Source organism: Zalophus californianus, chromosome 11 (assembly GCF_009762305.2).
Source record: "Zalophus californianus isolate mZalCal1 chromosome 11, mZalCal1.pri.v2, whole genome shotgun sequence".
In the NCBI taxonomy this organism is placed as follows: domain Eukaryota; kingdom Metazoa; phylum Chordata; class Mammalia; order Carnivora; family Otariidae; genus Zalophus; species Zalophus californianus.
The window spans coordinates 46,604,974-46,628,552 of record NC_045605.1 but is presented as its reverse complement, the minus strand read 5'-3'; the positions used below and the strand labels follow the sequence as shown (position 1 = coordinate 46,628,552).

At 36.3% G+C, this 23,579-nt stretch overlaps 1 protein-coding gene across 9 annotated transcripts in view; it reads right to left on the bottom strand.

The window, feature by feature from the left end:
• DLG2 (discs large MAGUK scaffold protein 2) overlaps positions 1-23,579 on the bottom strand; it is a 2,208,086-nt gene that overhangs the window by 2,172,648 nt on the left and 11,859 nt on the right. For all 9 annotated transcript variants that reach the window (XR_003517338.2, XM_027578649.2, XM_027578631.2 and 6 more), the window contains exon 2: positions 17,984-18,115. Coding sequence is in view for 8 of the 9 variants with exons in the window: in XM_027578649.2 (XP_027434450.2) it covers positions 17,984-18,115 (132 nt within the window). In the remaining variant the exon portion in view is untranslated. The remainder of the gene's footprint in view (positions 1-17,983; positions 18,116-23,579) is intronic.

Genomic DNA, 23,579 nt, shown 5'->3' with positions numbered 1-23,579 from the left:
ATCTAAACCACAATCACGTCTACCTGGAATATTACAATAAACGCCTAACTTGTCTCTTCCATTTTCTTCCTTGCATCCTTTCAGTCAGTTCTAATAATGCAGAGTTGATCATTCCAGAATAAGTCAGACCATATCATTTTCAAAACCCTCCAACAGATTCCTAGCTCATTCATAACAAAAGTTATTTATAATGACCAAAAAATCCCTACATAATCTGTCCTCCTACCACAAGTAAGCTCATTTCCTGCTACTGTCTCTCAACCAAGAGTGACTGAGTCCATCACACTGGATTCCTATTATTCCTGGAACAACCCAGACATGCTTGTACCTCAGGGCCTTTGCACTTGCTCTTTCCTCCACAAATAGCCATATGATTCATTCCTTCAGCTCTCTCAAGTCTTTACTCAAATGTCTTCTTAGACAGGACTGTACAAACTACTCTATTAAAAACAGCAGTTCTTCCCCTCCATGGTACTCTCTATTCCTTTCCCCGCCTTATTTTTCTCCATACTATATTTGTATATTGTTGATATCCACCACTTAGCTATAAATTCCATCTATCTTGTTCACTGATGCATACCCAGCATCTTCATCAGTGTTTGACACATCGTAGCTGCTCCATAAATATCTGTTCAATTAACAAACAAATTAATGAAAAGCTTCAGAAAAGACATCATAAAGAATAATTGTATGAGTAACAATGCATTTTTTTAAGTGGTAGTTTTAAATTTCTCAGAAGAGCTGAGATGGAAGCAAGAATTTTAAGAGAAAGGTTCAAGTTCATAATAGAAAAAAGATATCTAAGAACTTTTCTATACTAAATACCTAGAAGCTAAATCATATTATTAACAGAGATCCATATTTTTATTGTTAAATTTTCAAAGTATTGCATATCATAATTTTTTTTCATATTACCAGCAATAACCTCAAAAAGAAGGAGGACATGTAAACAAGCAAAATTTATATGTTTTAATAGGACTAGCAATTTTAAATGATGCTGTTTTAATCATTTCATAGCAGCAAACTCCAAGAGATTCCTTGGCAATGCAGTAGAATAATTAACCTAATGTACTTTCTTGACCTCATAAATCACATTCTTCAATGCCCTGAGCTCTTGGCACAAAGATCCTGAAAACAAATGCAAAATTCCCACTGTATTAACTATATAACATTGCAAATACAAGAATCCTTTTTTAAGTGAGTATCTTTTTTCAACACTGTTCTTCGAAGAATCCAAGGATTTTGATTTTATAGAAAAAGCAAAACAAAATATTAAAGCAGTTATCTTTCCAAAATCTAAAATTTAACCATCAGTAGTAAATTAGCATTTCCCTCATTCACCAAATTATATTAGCTTCTGTTATAGTCCATGAACTCTACTAAGTGTTGGGATTAGAGTAGTGAAAAGACAACCAAGTCCCTGCTCTCAAGGAGATTACATTATAGGTAGGAGGAAAAGACCACAAATAAATAGCACAAGTAAATATATGTTGATAAGTACAATAAAGAAGAGTTAAATAGAGTAAGAAAAAAAGAGTAATGGGTGAAGGGTGGTTATTTTGGACAGAGGGACCAGGAAAGTCCTGAGGAGGTGACAACTGGACAGGCACTTGAACAAGTGAGAAAGTAGGCAAACATTTGCAGAGAAAATAGCAATTACAAATGCCTTGAAGTAGAAAGCCTGTTCAAGGAAAAGTCCAAGGCCAACAGTATTACAGCAGAGTGAGCAATGCTGAGAGTGTTAGTAAAACTGGTGGGAGAAGTAGCCAGGAGTCACATTACCTAAGGCCTTACAGCAAGGTGTCTGAGAATTAAACTCAATTCTGACAATATCTACCTGGAGATAATGTCAGATTCCACAGGTTAAGGGCTCAGTCCTATAAGACTGCCACTACCTGCCCCACCCCAACCCACTTCAGAGCCAGTGGCAAGCCCTGGCTCTTGACCCACCAACTACAAACTGAAGGTTCTCATGTCCTCCTCACATTTCCATTAATTTGCTGGAAAGAATCACAAAACTCAGAATCCTTTTACTTACTAGATCACAAGTTTATTATAAAAGGTTATAATTCAGGAACAGATTAAAAAGATACATAGGGCAAGTATGGAGATAAGATGCTGAGCTTCCATGCCCTCTCCAGGAACACCAGTCACCCCAAATCTCCACAAGTTTCCAACATGGAAGATCTAACTCTGTCTTTTTGGGTTTTCATGGAGGCTTCATCAGGTAGGCATGACTGATTAAATCACTGATCACTGGCAATGGAATTCAATCTCTAGGTCCTCTCCCCTCCTCCAGTAGTTGGGGAGAACGGAGATGTTGAAAATTCCAATACTCCAATCACATGGTTGGTTCTCCTGGCAACAAGGCCTTCAGACTTAGGCTACCTAAGGTGTGTGCAAAAGTCACCTGATTAACATAACAAAAGACATCTTTATTGCTCTTACTGAAGGAAATGCTAAGGGTTTTAGACCCTGTGAGTTCAGAACAATGAAGAAAGACCAGATATATATGAGAAATATAAATCACAATACCACAATAACCTGGACAACTACAATCTCTTTAGGGTGGAAAGAATAAGAGCCTAATCTGGAGTAGCTTCAAGAGAAAATGGGAGATAAGGAAGTATTGACTGGGAGTATAAACAATTCTTACAATAAACTTTTGCTCTGAAAGGAATTAGTGAAATGGAAGAGGGGCTACATATAAAAACTGTGGCCTTCAGTGAAGAATGCAGTCACTGTTAAATTATGGCCCAGAAGAAAGAGCCTCTTTCCTCTCCCTCTTCTGATCTCCTGTTAGTACCTTCCATTGGCCAAACTCAGACAGAAACCAGAAAATAAGGGAGAGGGAAGTGACAGATGAAGAGAAGAGATTTTAAAGATGACAAGAGTAGCAAATATTTACTACGTATCAGGCACTGTTTGAAATGTAATACATCTATTAGTTTATTCGTCCTCACAAGAACCCTACAACATACGTACTTTTAGTATCATCCTCATTTCATAGACTGAGAAATTGGAACATAGTGTGATTCTGAAGCTTGCCCAGAGCCACACAAATACAAAGTGCAGAGAGAAGCCAGGATATAAACCCGACTATCCTCTTAACCCTTACTCTGAACTATTCTTCTATGAAGAGATGTTTATGTGCTAACAGGCATAATTGAATAGGAAGGTAAATTAATTGCAAAGAGAAAAAGAATATTTACAGTAGCATATTCTTTAAGTAAATGAGGAAAACCAGGATAAAAGCTGTCAAGAATCTGCTCCATTTGCCCTTCCAGATCATCTTTTTTCTCTTATCCGTGCTGCTCTGTGCCCTAGGTGGCTGACCTCAACAAACTATGTCACCCAGTTCCCTTGCCCTCTGGCTTCCAGTTGGGATCCACTAATGGGAGGCACCAGCAGAAAAAGATCAGGGAAGAGAGGAGAGAGGGGTTGGGATGTTTATTCCCCCAGCTCTCTCCTTTTTGGGCCACAGTTTGGCTGTGGCTGGGTTCCTCTTCCTAAAGCCATAGCTTCTATCAGGTGGCCCCTCCAATGGTTACAGCTCTGGTACAATAACAGCTTGCTCTTCAGGATTCCCACTATTCCTAGTCTCCAAGTGTTTCCATCCCTGAGTAGTTCTCTTAACTCTGCCCATATCTTTATAAACAGATCCTTCATTAAACTCTGAGAAGGCTTTCTGTTACTTTCTAAGATTCTCGACTCGATACTCTATCTAAGAGGAGGATTTGGCCTTAGAAAAGAGGAGGGACACTTTAAAAAAAGGGAAGGCAAAATATAAGGATACAGATATAGGTAAATTAGTAGATTAACTGGTAAAAAGATAAAGAAATACTCTTTTATATTTTTTTAAAGATTTTTTTTATTTATTCATTTGTGACACAGAGATACAGAGAGAGAGAGAGCATGAGCAGGGGGAGAAGCAGAGGGAGGGGGAGAAGCAGGCTCCCCACTGAGCAGGGAGCCCAATGCGGGGCTCAATCCCAGGACCCTGGGATCATGACCTGAGCCGAACGCAGACCTTAACCATCTGAGCCACCCAGGCACCCCTCTTTTATTTTTATTGTCTCAATAAAATAAGAAGAAAAGTCAGAAGATAATGTTGAAGAACGTGAGGTGTATTGCATATGAGGAGAAAGAAGGTATGAAATGTTCCCTATAAGAACAAGAAAACGAACTGCCCAAGAAAATAATAGGCTTTCTGGTCATAAATTTAAAGTGAAACCAGCTTTCTGGTCATAAATTTAAAGTGAAACCAGTGTGTTTTCCTTCAGCTAAATCTGGCTGCATTGGTGCAGGCATGGAATAGACATGAAGATGGACTTCACCAGAGGCTGGATTTTGCCAGCATATGGCAATACAACGAAGAAATTGAAGGTGTAAGCAAATGGCTAATTATAGCAATGAATCATATATTCTAAACTGGGTAAAGAGGAACATGAAGACTTATGGGAGCTACAGATCATGAAAATGCATAGGGCTGATGGTTTAGCAGAGCTTATAGGATCAAAGAATGATGATATGGGAAATATAGAAACAAATGGGACTGGGGCGCCTGGGTAGCTTAGTCAGTTATGTGTCCAACTCTTGATTTCAGCTCAGGTCTAAATCTCAGGGTCGTGAGATCAAACCCCGTGTTGGGCTCCACACTAGGCACGAAGCCTACTTTAAAAAAAGAAAGAAATGGGATCAATAGAAGGTGATGAGTGGTGGTCAGAGAATAGAGATTTTAGAGGGGTGTAGTTATTAATAATGATAAGATATAGAGTAAAACAAAGGAGTAAGTAGCTGACAGTTGGTAGAGGAGGAGATTATTGCTAAAAAGGAGATCAAAGAACTGATCCAAGGCATTTCTTGTTCACAAAGACAAAATAATGAGAATAATTCAAATTTGAAATATAAAATTATCATGTAGAATATTACTGAAACAGTGCCTCTTAGGGTTAATAAGGTTAACACTGACAGAAAAGTTAAAACTTGGTTTTCAGAGACCTATTTCTCCTTGAACACCTATTGTTTCTTTTCAGATACTACTAACAAATTCACTAGCTATCTCCACAGAGGCCTGGCCTGACAGAAATGAAGGCCACTGATATGGTTCCAGCCTATGAGTAAGCAAGACTCTGCATTTCTCACCAGAGATAACAAGCCTAAGACCCCATCTACTTTATGTCAGCTCTGAAAATGCGCACAGCCCCTCTCCTCGTTCTGCAGATGACCTCCTGTTGTCAGGAGCCAAATTCTGCTTCATTTTAATAAGTCTGCACCCCAAAGTGAACATGGGATGTATGTTACATATGTTTGTTCAATATGCGTGTTCCATCTTTCCTTATGAATAGTGATAAATTTCCCTGCCCTCTTCATCAGTATGTATGTAATCTCAATCCCTATGATTATAAAAATTTGTTCTAATCTCAGTCAGGGAAAACAAATTTGAGCCAGCCTCCTGTCTCCTCATTTGACTGCCTCTCAAATAAATCCCTTCCTTGCTGCATACTCGGTATCTCAGGGTTTGGTTCTACTGTGTATTGGGGCATACAAACTTCAGTTCATTACTGTTTATTTTCCTTCATTCAATATGCAGAGTCACTATTCTTCTCCATAATTATCCATGTTTATAAAGAAAGTCATTCAATTAGCTCACCTCCTTCCATGTTACAGTTACAAATACTCAAATTTGGGAAATGGAAGTATCCAGCACCAAAATTTGTTTAGAACTTGCAGAGAGCTGTTAAATATGTTTAATTTTCCATATTACCAGGGGCTCCCCTTCTAGAAAGCTTTAAAAATTAGATTTTATGAGAAAAATGGCAAGAAGAATGTAAACGTGTATCCTAAAAATGTTAATGGAGGCCTGCACCTAAAATAATCAGGTTTTGTTCATGTATTAATTATCTCAATTAATGAAATCCAAAACTCACCTTTATACTTATAACTATTATCCTATTTTGATCAGTTGAAGAGCTCTCAAACTGTTCTTCAAAAAACTTTTGCAGCAACTATTTCTAAAGCATGAAGCTTATTGCTGAAGTAATTGTTTATTTTCAAGTGGCTTATTTTCATAACTCAAGGTTTTTGTGAAAGTGTTATTTAATATTCAGTATAATTTGTTTCTGTGAGCTTAAAAGTGCTTTAAACTTCTAAGGAGTCATGATTAAGGCATTTTGTAAGAACTGGCATGCCCACTGGAGTTTTGTGGTTCTAGGTACATTTGATGACTCAATTTGCATATATACATACAGCTCAGTAAAGAGAATGCTAATCTTATGGTTTCATGAAGGTTTATCATTTTGACAACAAACTGGAAATTGAATATAAAATAGAACCCACAGACTCAGAAACTAGAAATCAGGGAAATTTATGCTACATGGTATATCTGTTGGTTATTACTGGAAAGTTTGGAATTCTTAAAATACTTTAAAAAGTTTCAGGGCAGGGCGCCTGGGTGGCTCAGTTGGTTAAGCCCCTGCCTTCGGCTCAGGTCATGATCCTGGAGTCCCGGGATTGAGTCCCACATCGGGTTCCCTGCTTGGCAGGGAGTCTGCTTCTCCCTCTGACCCTCCCCTCTCTCGTGTGCTCTCTCTCTCTCTCTCATTCTCTCTCTCAAATAAGTAAATAAAATCTTTAAAAAAAAAAAGTTCCAGGGCTGGGCACCTGGGTGGCTCAGTTGGTTAAATGTCTGAATTTGGCTCAGGTCATGATCTCAGGGTCCTGGGATTGAGCCCTGCCTCGGGCTCGTTGCTCAGCGGGGAGTCTGCTTCTCCCTCTCCCTCTCCCTCTGCCTGTCGCCCCAAGGCACTCTCTCTCTCTCTCTCTCTCTCTCTCATAAATAAATAAAAAGCTATGGGGCTTCTAAGCAACAAATGAGGTAGGGGATAAATGTTTTCTTAAGCAACTCTCAGGACCAACTCATGTAAATAAACTTAAGTAGATCAATGTTCCTCATTCTCTACCACTTCTATCATTTGCCAGGAACCAGAACTAACGGGATGAAAAGGAAGCCTTTCCTATGAGATACTTGTGAGATAATTCCTTTTCCATTGCTCCTTCTTGTGGTTAATCCTTTTCAACATTCAATACCAAATTTGAAAAGAGTATGTAGAAGTTAGAATCTACATTGAGATCTATGCTTCAGTATAATGGAGTCACATATAAAACTTAACCCTATACCATGATCTGCAAGCAAAATGTATAAATCTTTATTTGCTGTGTCTGTGGCTTATCCAGCTGCTTCAGAAACCCTAAATTCCCAAATCCTACTCCTCCTGCTGCTTATCTCTCGCTAAAATAATGCCCAGGTATATGGGAGTAGATAATTCTGGAGGTGGGCCAACAGGGCATATGGTTTATCCGCCATCGTAGCCATCATAGTCTTAGGGACAGAAATCAGTTGGGTTCACTGGATCTAACTGCTGTTCTTTGTCTCTTCTGGTCCTGGAGCAATGTCTCTGTCCATCTGGTCATTGAGCATACTGATGGGCTCTCGTGGAGAAATCTGTTTAGTGGGACCTGGAGTCCATCCTCTTGGCTCAGGGGAAGCTCCCAGGTGCTCTGCCTAGCCGACACTTGCTTTGGGCTCTGCTGGCACTATATTCCTACATTCCTCCCTAAGAACATGTTATAATTTCAATTCAGCAGAATTGAAATTGACCAGAACTTTCCTGAGATGCTGACCTAATGCCAGCAACTGCCTACCTTCAGATTTCTTCTTAAGTAGTAAAAAAGTAGTAAAAAATAAAACCCTACTTGCATAAGCTTTCTATTCCTTTCAAATGAGGACATTTCTAACTTAAGAATCTAGCACAGTATCAAGCATGCAGCAACACTCACTTATTCATCCATTCATTTAATATTTATTTAGTGGCTATTAGGTGATAGGCACTAAGCTAATATAACAGATATAGCAATGAATAAGACAGGCAATATGGTTGCTTTATGGAATTTACATTCTGGTAGAGAAACTCATGCAAAAACTCATAAACAAAATTTCTCATAGTGATCCACACAGTCACAAATATCAAGCAGGAAATGTGATAGATGTGACTTGGGGGTGGGGTAGAAATGCAGAGTGAGACAGAAAGGCACTTTAGGGGCCCTGGATCTAAATGATGACATAAGCCAATAAGGCAGATTTGGGCAAATTTAGGTAGAAAGGTACTCTAAACAAAAGAAATGCAAGTGAAAAATGTCATTTAGGAACAGAAAGAAGGCTGTGTGGCTGGAGTATGGTGAGTAGGGAAGAGATGAGATGAGAGGTAGGAAGAGGAGATGGGGAACCTTACGGGTGAGAAGTTTGAATTTCCAACAATAGTAGATATTACCAGAAGGTTTCAATAAATACATAGTATTTAAACTCGTTTTTACGACATATCAGATAAAGGGCTGGTATCCAAGATCTATAAAGAACTTATCAAACTCAACACCCAAAAAACAAATAATCCAGTCAAGAAATGGGCAGAAGACATGGAGACACTTCTCCAAAGAAGACATACAAATGGCCAACAGACACATGAAAAAATGTTCAACATCACTAGCCATCAGGGAAATACAAATCAAAACCACAATGAAATACCACCTTACACCAGTCAGAATAGCTAAAATTAACAAATCAGGAAACAACAAATGTTGGTGGGGATGTGAGAACCATCTTACACTGTTGGTGGGAATGCAAGCTGGTACAGCCACTCTGGAAAACAGTATGGAGATTCCTCAAGACATTAAAAATAGAGCTACCCTATAATCCAGCAATTGCACTACTGGGTATTTACCCCAAAGATACAGATGTAGTGAAAAGAAGGGCCACATGCACCCCAATGTTCATAGCAGCAATGTCTGCAATAGCCAAACTGTGGAAAGAGCTGAGATGCCCTTCAACAGACGAATGGATAAAGAAGATGTGGTTCATATATATAATGGGATATTACTCAGACATCAGAAAGGATGAACACCTACCATTTACATCAACATGGATGGAGCTGGAGGAGATTAGGCTAAGTGAAATAAGTCAAGCAGAGAAAGTCAATTATCATATGGTTTCACTCATATATGGAACATAAGGAATAGCATGGAGGACCATAGGGGAAGGGAGGGAAAACCGAATGGGAAGAAGTCAGAGAGGGAGATAAACCATGAGAGACTCTGGACTCCAGGAAACAAACTGAGGGTTACAGAAGGGAGGGGGGTGGAGGGAAGGGGTAACCAGGTGATGCGTATTAAGGAAGGCACATGTTGTAATGAGCACTGGGTGTTATATGCAACTAATGAATTGTTGAACTAATCAAAAGCTAATGATGTACTATATGTTGGTTAATTGAACATAATTTTTAAAACTAGTTTAAAAAAATAAAAATAAAGATTTATTTATTTATTTGAGGGGGGAGGGGCAGAGGGTAAGGGCAAGGAAGAGAGAGAATCTCCAGCAGACTCCCCACTAAGCATACAGCATGACACGGGGCTCAATCCCATGACTCTGAGATCCTGACCTAAACCGAAATCAAGAGTCAGGCACTACTGAGCCAGCCAGGTGCCCTAAATACATAGAATTTAAACATTTTTCATGGGGCACCTGGCTGGCTCTGTTGGTAGAGTATGTGAATCTTGATCTCAGGGTCGTGAGCTCAAGCCCCATGTTGGATGTAGAGATTACTTAAATAAATAAATGGTTTTTTAAAAAAAAAAGAATAAACATTTTTAAACAAACACAATAATATGAATTTAGCCAGTTCAAGTAATCCCTTATGATTTTACTGTTTATTTTATTTTTTTATTAACATATGATTTTACTGTTTAATCCAAATAACTTTTCTAAGTACTTATCACTATTGTACGTATTTGTTTAATGTCTCTCTCTCATAGCAGATCATGAACTCCATGAAAATAGGTCGACATGCCTCTTGTCACTAAATTTCCGGAGCCTAATACAGTATCTCTTAGATAGTAGGAGTTCAAAATATATTTTGTCAAATGAAAGAAATTTAATGATAGAATATTCCATGACAGACAATGTGCTACACACTTAGAATCAGTCTGACTGAATTAGAATCAGTTCCTGCATTCAAGAAGCTCACAATCTACTGAGGGAAACGAACATGTAGTCAATCAACAATAATATAACGTAACTGCTGCACCATAAATATGAACAAATACAGGAACCTAAGGAAGAAAGTGACTAATTCTGCTTAAAGATGAGGAAAGTATTAAGGAAGATTTTAGGGCGCTTGGGTGCCTCAGTTCGTTAAGCGACTGCCTTCAGCTCAGGTCATGATCCTGGAGTCCCGGGATCGAGTCCCGCATCGGGCTCCCTGCTCAGCGGGGAGTCTGCTTCTCCCTCTGACCCTCCCCCCTCTCATGCTCTCTCTCTCTCTCTCAAATAAATAAATAAATCTTTAAAAAAATAAAAGGAAGTTTTTAACCAAGAAAGTAATATTCACTTCCTTTAGATGAATGTTTACACTAAGAAAAAACACCTATATGGTGTTTTATTATTATTTAGTACTATAGTTCAATAGAACATATACTCTATTGACAAAAATTTTTTAACATATTATTATCATCATATTTCAAGACATCTTGAAAGGCCTACTCCTAAAATAATCTTTTAGAATTTTCTCTATGTTTTTATTATTATGTATATCAAATCGCTACATCTGAAAGTTACATTCAAGGTTAAAATATTCATAATATTATTATGCTAGCTATAGGAAAACCTAGATGGGGAAACCTATTGTGTTCTGCTTTTTTGCCAGCTGCCATATATTAGTAACAGTGACTGTTACCAAACTTTTATTTATTATGTACTTAGCAGAAATTGCCCAATCCTTTCATGTTCTCAACAAACTTTTGGGGTTTCATTACCTTACTCTGTATAGAGGTCTCATATGCCATCAAAGTAAATTAATTTTTTCCTAATTCAGCTAGATCACAAATAAAAGCATCTTTCATTTAAAAACAACCAACCTTATAAGCATCCAAAGTACGTAAATTTAGTTAAATGGTGCCATCTGGTGACATAAATCCTGCAGCAAGTATACAAAGTTCAGAGCCAAGAATGGCATCCAACCCTTTTGATGGCATCCAATGTAAAGTGTCAAATTTAACTTAAGATATACTCGATCCCATGTGACATGAAACACAACTAATCACACTCAGTATACAACAGTTTAAAAGAGGGCTATAATAAGGATTGTGAGGGCCACATTTTATGCTTACCACTCGTTTCTCAAGTTTACCGTAAAATTTATTTTTATTTATTTACTTATTTGAGAAAGAAAGCAAGAGAAGAATGAGAGCACGAGTAGGTGGGAGGGACAAAGGGAGAGGGAGAAGCAGGTTCCCCACTGAGCACGGAGCCCAACACAGGGCTTGATCCCAGGACCCTGGGATCATGACCTGAGGGGAAGGCAGATGCTTAACTGACTGAGTCACCCAGGAGCCCCTCAAGTTTACCTTCAAATTTAAACAAGCCTTGGGAAGAGACTTAAGTTTAATGTGATGCCTTTTCTAATTCCCACTGGACATTTTTAAAACCTAAATATCAAGAGCATCTTGAACCCTTCTTCTTGTCATCTCCATTTCCTCACTCTCCTTCTGACCTCTATCAATCAGAATAATTTTTATCACCTCAAATGCCACTTCCCTAAGAAAGCTTTCCCTGATTCCACTACGAATGTTAAGCCTCTTGCTCAAAAGCACCCTCTCCTTCTCCTTTGTAGCATTTATCACAATTGTAAATATAAACTATTTATGCCATTTTGTTTAATGCTTGTCTCCCCAGTGTATATCACAATGCTTAGCACAGTGTTCAGTGTATATCTTTGAATAAATGGATGGGTGGAAAAAATGTCCTTTTCTGTCCTCTTCTTACCCAAATCCTATCACTGACAGACCCAGCTCAAGTTTACATTTTATAGAAAAGCTTTCCTAGCAACATCAATCTGCAATCCCATGCATCTCTGAACTCCTAACAACACTTTGGTCTAGGCTTCAGAGTTTAGTCCTTGGTTATATCCTGTCTTGTACTTGTTTGTATATATGTGAATATTACCTTCCTAATTGCTTAACCTCCTTAAGGGCAGGGACTTTGTTTGTTTCTAGTAACATCCATCGTATATGTCCATGTAAATTAAACATGTCATAAATACTTCATTAATTATTATTACTCAATTGCAATAACTGGAATACCTGCATTATTTTTATGTAAATGGATACTGTCAGCAAATAAGTAGAAGCATAGTAGAACTTAGGATCTAAGAATCTAACATACACTGCTTTGACTAGTCAAGACTTATTTGAAGGTGCATGACATGTAGTAATGTATTTGTTTTACTGGAGCACCTGCTTTAAGGGTGTAAGTGGCAGTAAGCACTTACCCACTGAGTGAGCCTCATGTGTGCCAACAGCAACATCTCAGTGTAGTTTTGCTGTTCTCTATCCATAGCCTCATAGGTAGAAACTATCATCAAGTATCCAAGCAAAAAAAAAAAAATCACTTAAGTGTTTAAGGTATACTATTGTACTTTAAAAAGAAAATTAGATGCCATAATTATATTCTTCAATTTATGGGTCCTTAAAGTGCTCAAGATATATCCCAGAATAATAATGGTTCATTATACTTGTTAAAGATCAAATCAAATCTTTATTAAACCCAAGAATAAAGAAATGCCACTGTCATATCTCACCAAATTTATTAATAATATTCACAAACTATATTACTTTTCTTGGGTGGCCAAATATCTAATCATTTTGAACACATGTTCTCAAACTTTAGCATGCCTCAGAATCACCTGGAAGTTTTATTAAAACACTATTTGCTGAGCACTACTTCCGGAGTTTCTGATTCAGTAGGTCTGGAGTAAGGCCCAAGAATTTACAATGCCAGCAAGTTTCCAGGTGATGCTGATGCTGCTGGTCCAAGAACCACACTTTGAGAATGTCTGTTTTGGAGGATTAGAGCCAAGTTTTCTCAAATTCATAATAACTGTGTGGACTTTCACATTCACTATAATCTATAAAAAAAATCCTTTGACTATCTTATGATCAGGTGGCAAAAATTATATATTATGATGAATAATTAAGACCAAAATAGCCATGATGTTTTCACATAATGTTATTTTGAAATAAAATATATTGGAATTACTATATTGGAAAAATATGTAGGGTTTTTTTTTACTCAAACTAAAATGTGATAAAACTTTTAAACACATTGATTTTGGAGCACTCACCTAATTGCATAGCTAAAGTCTCTTTTGCCCACTTGATTTCTCTCACTTCTCCATAAGGGCGAGGACTATCCTTTCCTCTACATTTTGCTGTTGTATCCCCATTGCCTAGCACAGTGTCTAATACATACCAGGTATTTTTAAAATAATTATTGAGTAAATGAATAAATAAAATGTATTGAAGGCCTACTATTATTAAGGTCCATATACTGGGGGTTTAAAGGTCACTTAGATATAACCTCAACTCTCAAGCTACTCACAGTTTACTGAGGGGACAGAAATATATTCACTGTATCATAAGGCAATAGAATAAATGTTTTATAGTAATCTGAAAAAATGCTGTGAGACATAATAAAAGGGCTGGCTAAAGCTACTATCAAGTAAGGAAATGGGAGAAGGCTTCAACAAGGAGGTGATAAATCCCAATATAGTAGTATATCTCCTGTATATCCCAATATCCAATATACTCCAGTATATAGTACATCTACTATATCACCTCTGTGAGTCCATACTGTTCTATGTTAAGATTTATGGAAATTAAAGTATTCTACTCTAACACAAAGTCTGACATGCAAAGAATAAGCATTTTTCTAAGATGTTGCTACTGGCAAGGTTTTTAGCAAAATATCACTTTACTGCCCATTCTGTTCTAAATCTTTCCCCAAAAGTCCCCCTCAAACACTGCAGTAAAATAAAAGGAAATACGGAAAGAGACCAAATGTCCATCGACAGATGAATGGATAAAGAAGATGTGGTATATATATACAATGGAATACCACTCAGCCATTTAAAAAATGAAATCTGACCATTTGCAACAATGTGGATGGAACTAGAGGGTATTATGCTAAGTGAAATAAGTCAGTCAGAGAAAGACAATTATTATATGATTTCATTCATATGTGGAATTTAAACACCAAAACAGGATCATAGGGGAAAGGGGGGGAATAAACTAAGACAAAACCAGAGAGGGAGACAAACCATAAGAAACTCTTAATCATAGGAAACAAACTGAGGGTTGCTGAAGGGGAGGCGGGTGGGGGGATGGGGTAACTGGGTGATGGGGATTAAGGAGGGCACATGATGTAATGAGCAGTGGGTATTGTATACAACTGATGAATCACTGAACTCTACCTCTGAAACTAATAATACACTATATGTTAATTAATTGAATTAAAATAAAATAAATTTAAAAAAGAAACAAAAGGAAATAAAATCAGATCGATAAGATTAACAAGATTTTGAAAGGAGTTGAAACTCAATATATACATAGTTCTGTCCACAGTTGTATAAGTAATAAATAAAGAATAAAAAAATTCAATAAGGCATAAAAACAAAGAACATTTGTAGTACATATCTGAAAATGAACTGGCCCTTTATATTATTAAAATAGTTTTTACAAATAATTATGGTGGTAATATAAATCTTTAAATATTCAAAGGAGATCTGGAAGAGAAGTATCAAAATAATAAAAATATTTCCATCTTGCTTAGAGAGACCTAAATTAATTTGTAAAATATCATGGAATTCCAATTCACTTATATTCAAAATCTGTACTACTAATAATGTATTCATATAAAACTGTAATTATCCATTGGACAAAACTTTTTCCTTAGTTACACCACAAGATGTCACCCTAAGCCCAACATCCAAATGTGCAACTTCTAGTACATTGCTATTCTAGGTATTTTTTTTTGTACATTAATGAAAATTACTAATTTTTTAAAAGTTTAAGTGTCTTTTTCCACTGTCATTGTTGATAAATGGAAAATTAAAACAAAGGATACAGAAACTGTAGAAGCAAGGAGGGAGAAAGTTAATCAAACAGTTCGTCCTCTATGCTTATCATATATCCTGCTATTTACCGTAAGAGGAATGTATCTTACCATAAAATTTTATATTCTTCTTTTACTCTATTTTTAATTTTTTAAGGATGAACATATATTACTTTTGTAATCAGATAAAGTTCTATTTTAAAAATTAAAAACACAGTATCTTTGCCATCACTTTCCACCCTATCACAGAACCTACTTATAAAATGCTTTAGGGGCACCTGGGTGGCTCAGTCATTAAGCGTCTGCCTTCGGCTCAGGTCATGATCCCAGGGTCCTGGGATCGAGCCCCGCATCGGGCTCCCTGCTCCGCAGGAGGCCTGCTTCTCCCTCTCCCTCTCCCCCTGCTTGTGTTCCCTCTCTCGCTGTGTCTCTGTCAAATAAATAAATAAAATCTTTTAAAAAAATAAAAAAATAAAATCCTTTAATGCACTCAATAATGGTCAAAATTATGTAGACAGAATTCTGTCTTCACAGATTATACCACCTAAGACATACTAGTATTTGGGATTTTTTTTTTAAGCATATGATGGAAGGATCACAGAAGAAGGGTGTGTTAATTTTTGAAGTGATGCTTTTCATCTGTCAAGAGAAGGGTTGGTTTTCTGGTGATATGTAAATATTACAGTATATCTTGTAATAATATTTTACTTTACTATCCATTTGTACTGGGTTTCCTGCATTATGATTCCCTTCTATTTCTAGTTAACTGAGATTCATGCAAGGTATTATTTCAATATACTGGCTATTCAAATATCAGAAAAATGAGTAAAGCCACTATGTTCCATTACTTGTAACAGAAAAAAAGACAGGTGGTAGGGTAGGAGGTAGTCGGTCCAAACAGAAAGTTATAGACCATAAACAATATTTATCAACAGCTCTCTGCTTATCTCTTTATAATTATATAATCCCTTTCAAGATGCAGAGTGCTACGTGGTTTTTCTTCTTTCGAGTCCTTAAAGAAAATACACAGTGAAAACACTCAAACATTCAATAATAATAAATTAGTTATCAGTATTTAGCAACACACATAGAACTGAAATGAAAATTATGTTTTGTTGTATAATGTTGCCTCATTCTTTACAGTCTGGTTTATCCCAAAATGACTTTTAAAGACTAGCTCGAGCAAATCTATCCATTCAAAGCTGGACACCTGGATTACTTATATAACAGCTTTTTACAGATTATTGTTGCCTTTCATTTTACTAGAGAAATTCAAACTATGTAGGCTTTTTGCCAAGATATTTATTATCACTCACCCAAAACAATGGCAAAATGCAATTCTCTGTCATTCATTTTCCCTTTTATTCCCCATGTAATGATATTGTGATACCAAACGGCGACACTGGCTAAGTATAGTAAAATTATCTAAAGCATCCAACAATACTCTTCCTAAATCAAGCTCTCAAAAATTCAAACTCTCAAAAGACTTGGTCAGTCTCAACTAAGCATATCATACAACTCTACTTAGAGATACTGCTATTCAGTTAATGGCCTTTATTAATTATCAACTAGATGAGACCATTAATTTTTAATTGAGAAACTTGTGGCTTAAAAATGTTCTCTAAAATACTATTCTCTAATGACAGGATTTATTTAAATTCTGTAAGACTCCATTTAGAGTTGCTTTTATTTAATACCGGCTAAGATGATTATAGTTATTTGTGTCATTAATTCTTACCAGCCACAAAAAAATATTTTAAAGAAATTAATCTGCAGGCAAAACAATCCTACAAAGCTTTTTACTTCCATTTTTATTCAATAGATGAATTTTAAATTTTCAAAATTTAATGGTTTTTTAAATTATATTCACACCCTAAGGTTGGAGTTTTTGTCAACAAGTGTAGCCATAATAAAAACATAAAGTATTTTCAAAAATAATCCTAAATTCCCATTTTTAGATTTTATATCCAAACCACCAGACCTGAGAAAGTAATAATGTCTAGTAGACTCAGTTATTCTTTAAAATGTACTATTTAAGCATAATAAAACATAATATAATTGAGTTTTTTTTAAATTTAGTTGATTGTTTTTGTTGAGGGGAGGCGTTTGTTTATATCTTTTGCTAGTTTATATTAAATATTAAAATATTATGTAAAGAATTAAGTTGTCTGCATAAGTACAAAAGATACACATATAAAGACACATATACATAAGAAAGTCCTTGAATTCCTTCACAATTTGTAAGGTTAGAGATTAAACTAAGGTTGACATTACATGGTTAAATTTATGACAAACTGACCAAAATTCTAAAGCACTTAAATTTTCATCAATAAACTTTTCAATATGGATCATAAACTTTCACAAGAGAAGCAAAGAGGAGAGTAAAAGCAGAACTATGATTCTGAGGAGAAATGACCCATTGCTTTTTGTGCTAGCCAATTCCTTCTCTAAAGGAAGGCGAGTTCCTTCTCCACAATTTGTCCTCAATTTTTTTACAACTGACTATTCAGGTTTCTTCCTGTGTAAACTTTTCTTCCTATATAAAACATTCTTTCAATATTATTTACTTATTTAAAGATTTTATTTATTTATTTGACAGAGAGAGAGAGCACAAGAAGAGGGAGCAGCAGAGGGAGAGGGAGAAGCAGGCTCCCCACTGAGTAGGGAGCCCAACTTGACTTGGAGCTCCATCCCAGGACCCTGAAATCATGACCTGAGCTGAAGGCAGATGCTTAACTGACTGAGCCACCCAGGTGCCACTCAATATTTATATTTTTAATAACCTACACTTTTTTTTCTATTTTATAACAATTCTTATTTAAATTAGCCTTAAATAGGAAAAAGAAAAGAAAATCATTCCTTCCACTATCAAGGAAAATTATTCTAATTTTAAATTTGGTTAACATTAGGTTCTTTGATGACATTACTCAAACTATTAAGCCTCATTCTGACCATTAAAATGATAAATAAATTTGTAATACATACCTAGCAAAGCTTGGAATAAGCTGCTCTTAAAGATACCCATCACCTTTTTAACAGCGCTTTTCAACTGCTGTTCCTCTGGTTTCCTTAATTTTTTGCAGTATTCTTCCAGTAATGATAAAGCTCGGTCAGTATCTGAAAAACATGATTTTAAAATTCTATCTTACAGTCCTAGAAAAATAGAAACTTAATATTAAACATGAAATGTACAAAAAATAAGATATGTAACTTTTCATTATAAATTCCATATGATCAATTGATTCTCAAGAATATTTTCATTGATTTTTGCTCAGTTTTTATAATCATAGCCAACTTACGGTTGTAATTGACAAATGAGTAGTTCTTACATAAATATTGGTTGATTTTTTTTGTTACATTAATAAGATGAAAATGAAACAAGTTGGCTTATATGATAAACCTTCACTCACTCCATCAATTTTGTGATTTCTTTGCTGAATCAAATAATTTTTGATGCTAATGACAGTATAATAACTAGAGACAGATATAGTTTTTTTTGAGAGAGTGCACACACACACTAGTTAGGGGGGAACAGAGGGAGAGGGAGAGAATCTTTTTTTTTAAGATTTTATTTATATATTTGACAGAGAGAGAGAAGACACATAAGGAGAGAGTGGGAGAAGAAGACTCCCCACTGAGTAGGGAGCCAGACATGGGGCTCAATCTCATGACCCTGAGATCATGACCTGAGCCCAAACCAAGAGTTGGATGCTTAATGGACTAAGTCACCCAGGTGGCCCCAAATAATATACTTTTAACTTGCACTTGCATTATTAACATTTTTTAAAGGTTTTATTTATTTATTTGACAGAGAAAGAGAGCAGAAGCAGGGGGAGTGGCAGGCAGAGGGGGAAGCAGAGTCCCTGCTGAGCCGGGACCCCGATGTGGGACTTGATCCCAGGACCCCAGGATCATGATCTGAGCCGAAGGCAGTCACTTAACCAACTGAGTCACCCAGGAACCCCTTAACATTTTCATCACACTTCTAGCAAAACAGTAAATCAAGTCCTGATTTGTAGCATGTGCAATTTCCAAGGTGTAAATATTCCCATCACAGCTGATTTCAAGATGCCAACATGACATCATTGAACACAGACTTGGGAAGAAGCACAAGAACACCATTACATAGCTTTAACACCATACAGATACAATAGATGCAAATAACCTCAAGAGTATACGTGGTATCAAAACAGAAAAATATTAGAAGTGATGAGTTTTGAGTGTTTATTACTTCTATTTTTAATATAATTTATTTAATGTAAGTTTACATAATTTAATTTTTAAATGGCTGTGTTTAAACCAGCTTACAAATTTGTTGAAACTGTAACAATAGGCTCTTGCAAGCTGGTGTAAGCACATTCCAGACATCACTGCTTCCAAGGCAGCATTCTCTTCTAGTTTCTCTTCTAGCTGCTTCTTCTTAATCACTTTCCCTGGTCCCTTCTCATTCCTCAAGCCCCTAAACATCTGGAGACTCCTCTCTATTCTTACAATCTAGGTAACTTTAGCTAGTCTTCGGGCTTTAAATATTATCAGAATCCTTAAGACTCCCAGGTTTATATTTATAGCTCAGATCTTTCCCCTGTATTCCAGACTCATATTCAACTGTACACTCAACATTCCCATTTGGGGGCACCTGGGTGGCTCAGCTGGTTAAGCGCCTGCCTTTGGCTCAGGTCATGGTCCCAGGGTCCTGGGATCAAGTCCTGCATCGGGCTCCCTGCTCCACAAGGAGCCTGCTTCTCCCTCAGCCACTCCTCCCACTCATTCTCTCAATTTCTCTCTCTCTCTCAAATAATAAATAAAATCTTTTTAAAAAAACATTTCCACTTGGATGTCTAAGAAACATCTCAAACTTAACTTGTCAAAACTGAACTACAGATCTTATCTACCTTTACTGTTTCGCCGGCAGCGTTCTCTCTCTCTCTCTCTTTCCCTTCCAATTTTTCAGGCCAGAATCCTTGGAGTCATCATTTGTTGTTCTCCCTCTCTAATTCTCTACATCTAATCCATCCACAAATTCTGTTGGCTCTAACGCTAACTACCACCATCACTTGCTAGTGCTACTACCCTGGTCCAGTCCACCAACATCTACCCCCTGCATTATTACAATAACCTCATACTAGTCTACATGCTGCCACCTTTGCCCTCCTGCAGACTTTTCTAAACACAGCAACCAGAAAGATCATAAGCCAGACAATGTCATCCCCAACACAAACCCTCCAGTGACTCCCCAGCTCACTCAGCAGAAGACCACCTGTCTAATGTCAGCTATTACTCCTCTCTTCTTACCCAATCTACTCCAACCACAGTGGTCTCTGCTCTTTCTCACATATAACAAGAACTCTCCTACACCAGGTCCTCTATTCCCAATCTTCTGCTTAAATATTCTTCCTTCAGATATCCATAAAGTTTGCTCCTTCACTTCTTTCATATTTCTGCTCCTATACTACCTTATCAATGAGGCCTTCCCCCATTTTCCTATATAACATAGCAAACCTCAAGCTTACTCCATTGGAAGAAAGGAGAATTTCAATAGGCAATAACAAATGGAGAAGGACATCATGTAACCAATTTTTTACGTAAAAAGGTTATAAACATAAATGAATGTGGATGCACAGGGAGTCCTGATTTTAGAACAAGACATAAACATATGCTAATACATTTGTGCAGAACTTTAATTTTTTAAAATGCTTTCATACTTTGTATGATAAAATATTTAAATATAATATTTAAACTCTTTGAATCAAGAACAAACATTTGAATCTACACTTTGACCATAGTTAAAAAAATCAGTAATTTCCCTGAAATGATAATGGCTTACTGACCTCACTTTTGAACCCATTCCTAATCACTAATGTAAGTAATCAACAATAACATAATTATAGTATGCCTTCCTCAGTACTTATATGTATCTCTGGGCTCTAAATTTCTGCTATCTCTAGTGCCTCAAGGTTTAGTGTTTTTCATCCCTTCATTTGTTAGGTAGTCTTTGAAAATCTACTAAGTACCAGGCATCTTTCTCTTTTTATTCTCTTTTCTTTTTTTTTACAATTATAATTTTTAAGTTCTTTTTTACTTCTGTGTCACTTTCATAGGTATTCACTTATTCTGATCTTTTATTCTTGTGAATGGCAATTCTTAAAAATGTATCAACAGCATTTCCATAATCACATCCATAAATATAATTTGCTAGATAAGAGGACTTTCACTAATTCATTCAACACATATTTACTTAGTAACTACCCAGGGAAGACACTGTATTGATTCAAAGTAGCTAGATGTCTTCTAAACCAACAGAGTTTATTATGCTTCTCAACTCTGTATAAGAAAAATCTGACACACAGAATAAGATGCTATAATATAAGAAAAAACAGGCTTGAAGCCTCGCCACCATCATGAATGACACAGTAACTATCCGGACCAGGAAGTTCATGACTAACTGACTACTTCAGCGGAAACAGATGGTCATTGATGTTCTTCACCCTGGAAAGGCAACGGTACCTAAGAGAGAAATTCAGGAAAAACTAGCCAAAATGTACAGGACCACACCAGATGTCATATTTGTGTTTGGATTCAGAACACATTTTGGTGGTGGCAAGACAACCGGCTTTGGCATGATTTATGATTCTTTGGATTATGCAAAGAAAAATGAACCCAAACACAGACTTGCAAGACATGGCCTGTATGAGAAGAAAAAGACATCAAGAAAACAGCGAAAGGAACATAAGAACAGAATGAAGAAAGTCAGGGGGACTGCAAAAGCCAACGTTGGTGCTGGCAAAAAGAAGTGAGCTGGAGATTGGACAACAGAAGGAGTAAAGATGCTGCAGTGGCTTTATCTGTGGTGGTTGTGCAGATTTTTCATGAGAGGATCAATAAACTAAGAATGTTAAAAAAAAATGGTCAATATAGTCAAGTCTCTCTTAGACAATTTAGGCTTTTACATGCCAGCATCTAGCACTAGAATTATGCCTGCCCTTCTTGCTTCTTCTGATTATCAGTAATGATCACATTCTTGTGTCAATTCCATCATGCCCTTTATCTCTCTCTACTTAAATTCTTATTTCTGATTAATGAAAGCCTGAGCTTGAGGGTAATCTAAAACTAGATACCTTTGCAAAGATGAAAAATTAAGCAAAAAATAAAAAAGAGAAGATGACAAGGATCCTGTTGTACAGGACAAAAATCCCTAGACAGATGATGACAAGTTGAATAAATTAGAAAGTTGAGATAATTAACCAAGTCAGCACTGATATTTTAATGATATTCAAATAACCAGTTATAAGAGGAGAATTTTTCACCTGAATTGCCAATATAATGGCTTCAATTCTCCTATTTTCTTTTCTTAAGGATTTTATTTATTTATTTGAGAGAGAAAGTGAATGTGAGAGAGAGAGCAAGCACAAGCAGAAGCAGGGAGAGGGAGAAGCAGACTCCCGCTGAGCAGAGAGCCCAATGTGGGGCTTAATCCCAGGACCCTGGGATCATGACCTGAGCTGAAGGCAGATGTTTAACTGACTGAGCCACCCAGGTGTCCCATCTCTTATTTTTTTCATTCTTAAAAGAAATCTATCTTCATATGATTCCTCAGTCTACTGAAAGAATGAAACTAAATTTGGATTACCTGAAGGCAGGCACAGGAAGAAATGGGGGGGGGGGGATGATTTTTTAAAATAAATTTTTTTGCAGGAAATATGCAATGCAAAGGATATGGTGACTGTTACATAATTGGAATTGTGGGTAGTCATGTGTCTCTTAATTAAGGTTCAACTCTTTGGTTTAAGAATAGCATTGCCAGAAGTTATAAATAATTTGGAACACGTAATTTAAATTTGAAACAGTGAATGGCAATAGTGCTAACAAATGAATTTTTAAAAAGAAGGAAAAAATGACAACATTTATTTGCTACACTTAAAAATGGAACAATTACAGAATATATGCTGTTGTTAAGAAAACTAAGATGAAAGTATAGAAGAAAAGGTGAACTTAATACACAAATCTTGGAGAGCAAAGCTGTTAGCATGAAATTCTTTTACATAAATTTGTACAACATTTCTTACAGTTTAGAAATTCTAAATGCATTATCTTCTCCGATTCTCACCAGTGAGAACTCATATCATATCTATTATACATGAAACTAAAATCCATAGTAGCTTGTCCAAGAGCACAGAGCTACTAAATAACAAATTTGGAGCTTAATGCTAAAGCTTTTGATTTCAAGTATAGCCCTCTCTCCACACTACCACTCTTAATCCTCCAGAAATAGAGTGGAGTAAATTGCTATCGAAAAAAAAGGAACTTGGAATCAGACATAAATTGTATCAGTGAATTTTAGAAACTAGTGTTAAATGTTGAATTAATAATTTTCACAAGATTAATTATCATAAAAATTGCATTTATAACATATAAATAGCCCTACCTTTAGAAGTCTGTAGATCAAAATAATAAAAATAGTAAGTTCGTTCTTTCATTAATCAGCTATTTATGAGTATCTAACTATGTTCCAGATATTGGAAACTTAATATAGGCAATATTCTACACTCTCAGAGATTTCTGAATGAAAGTAAAGGTAATTAAA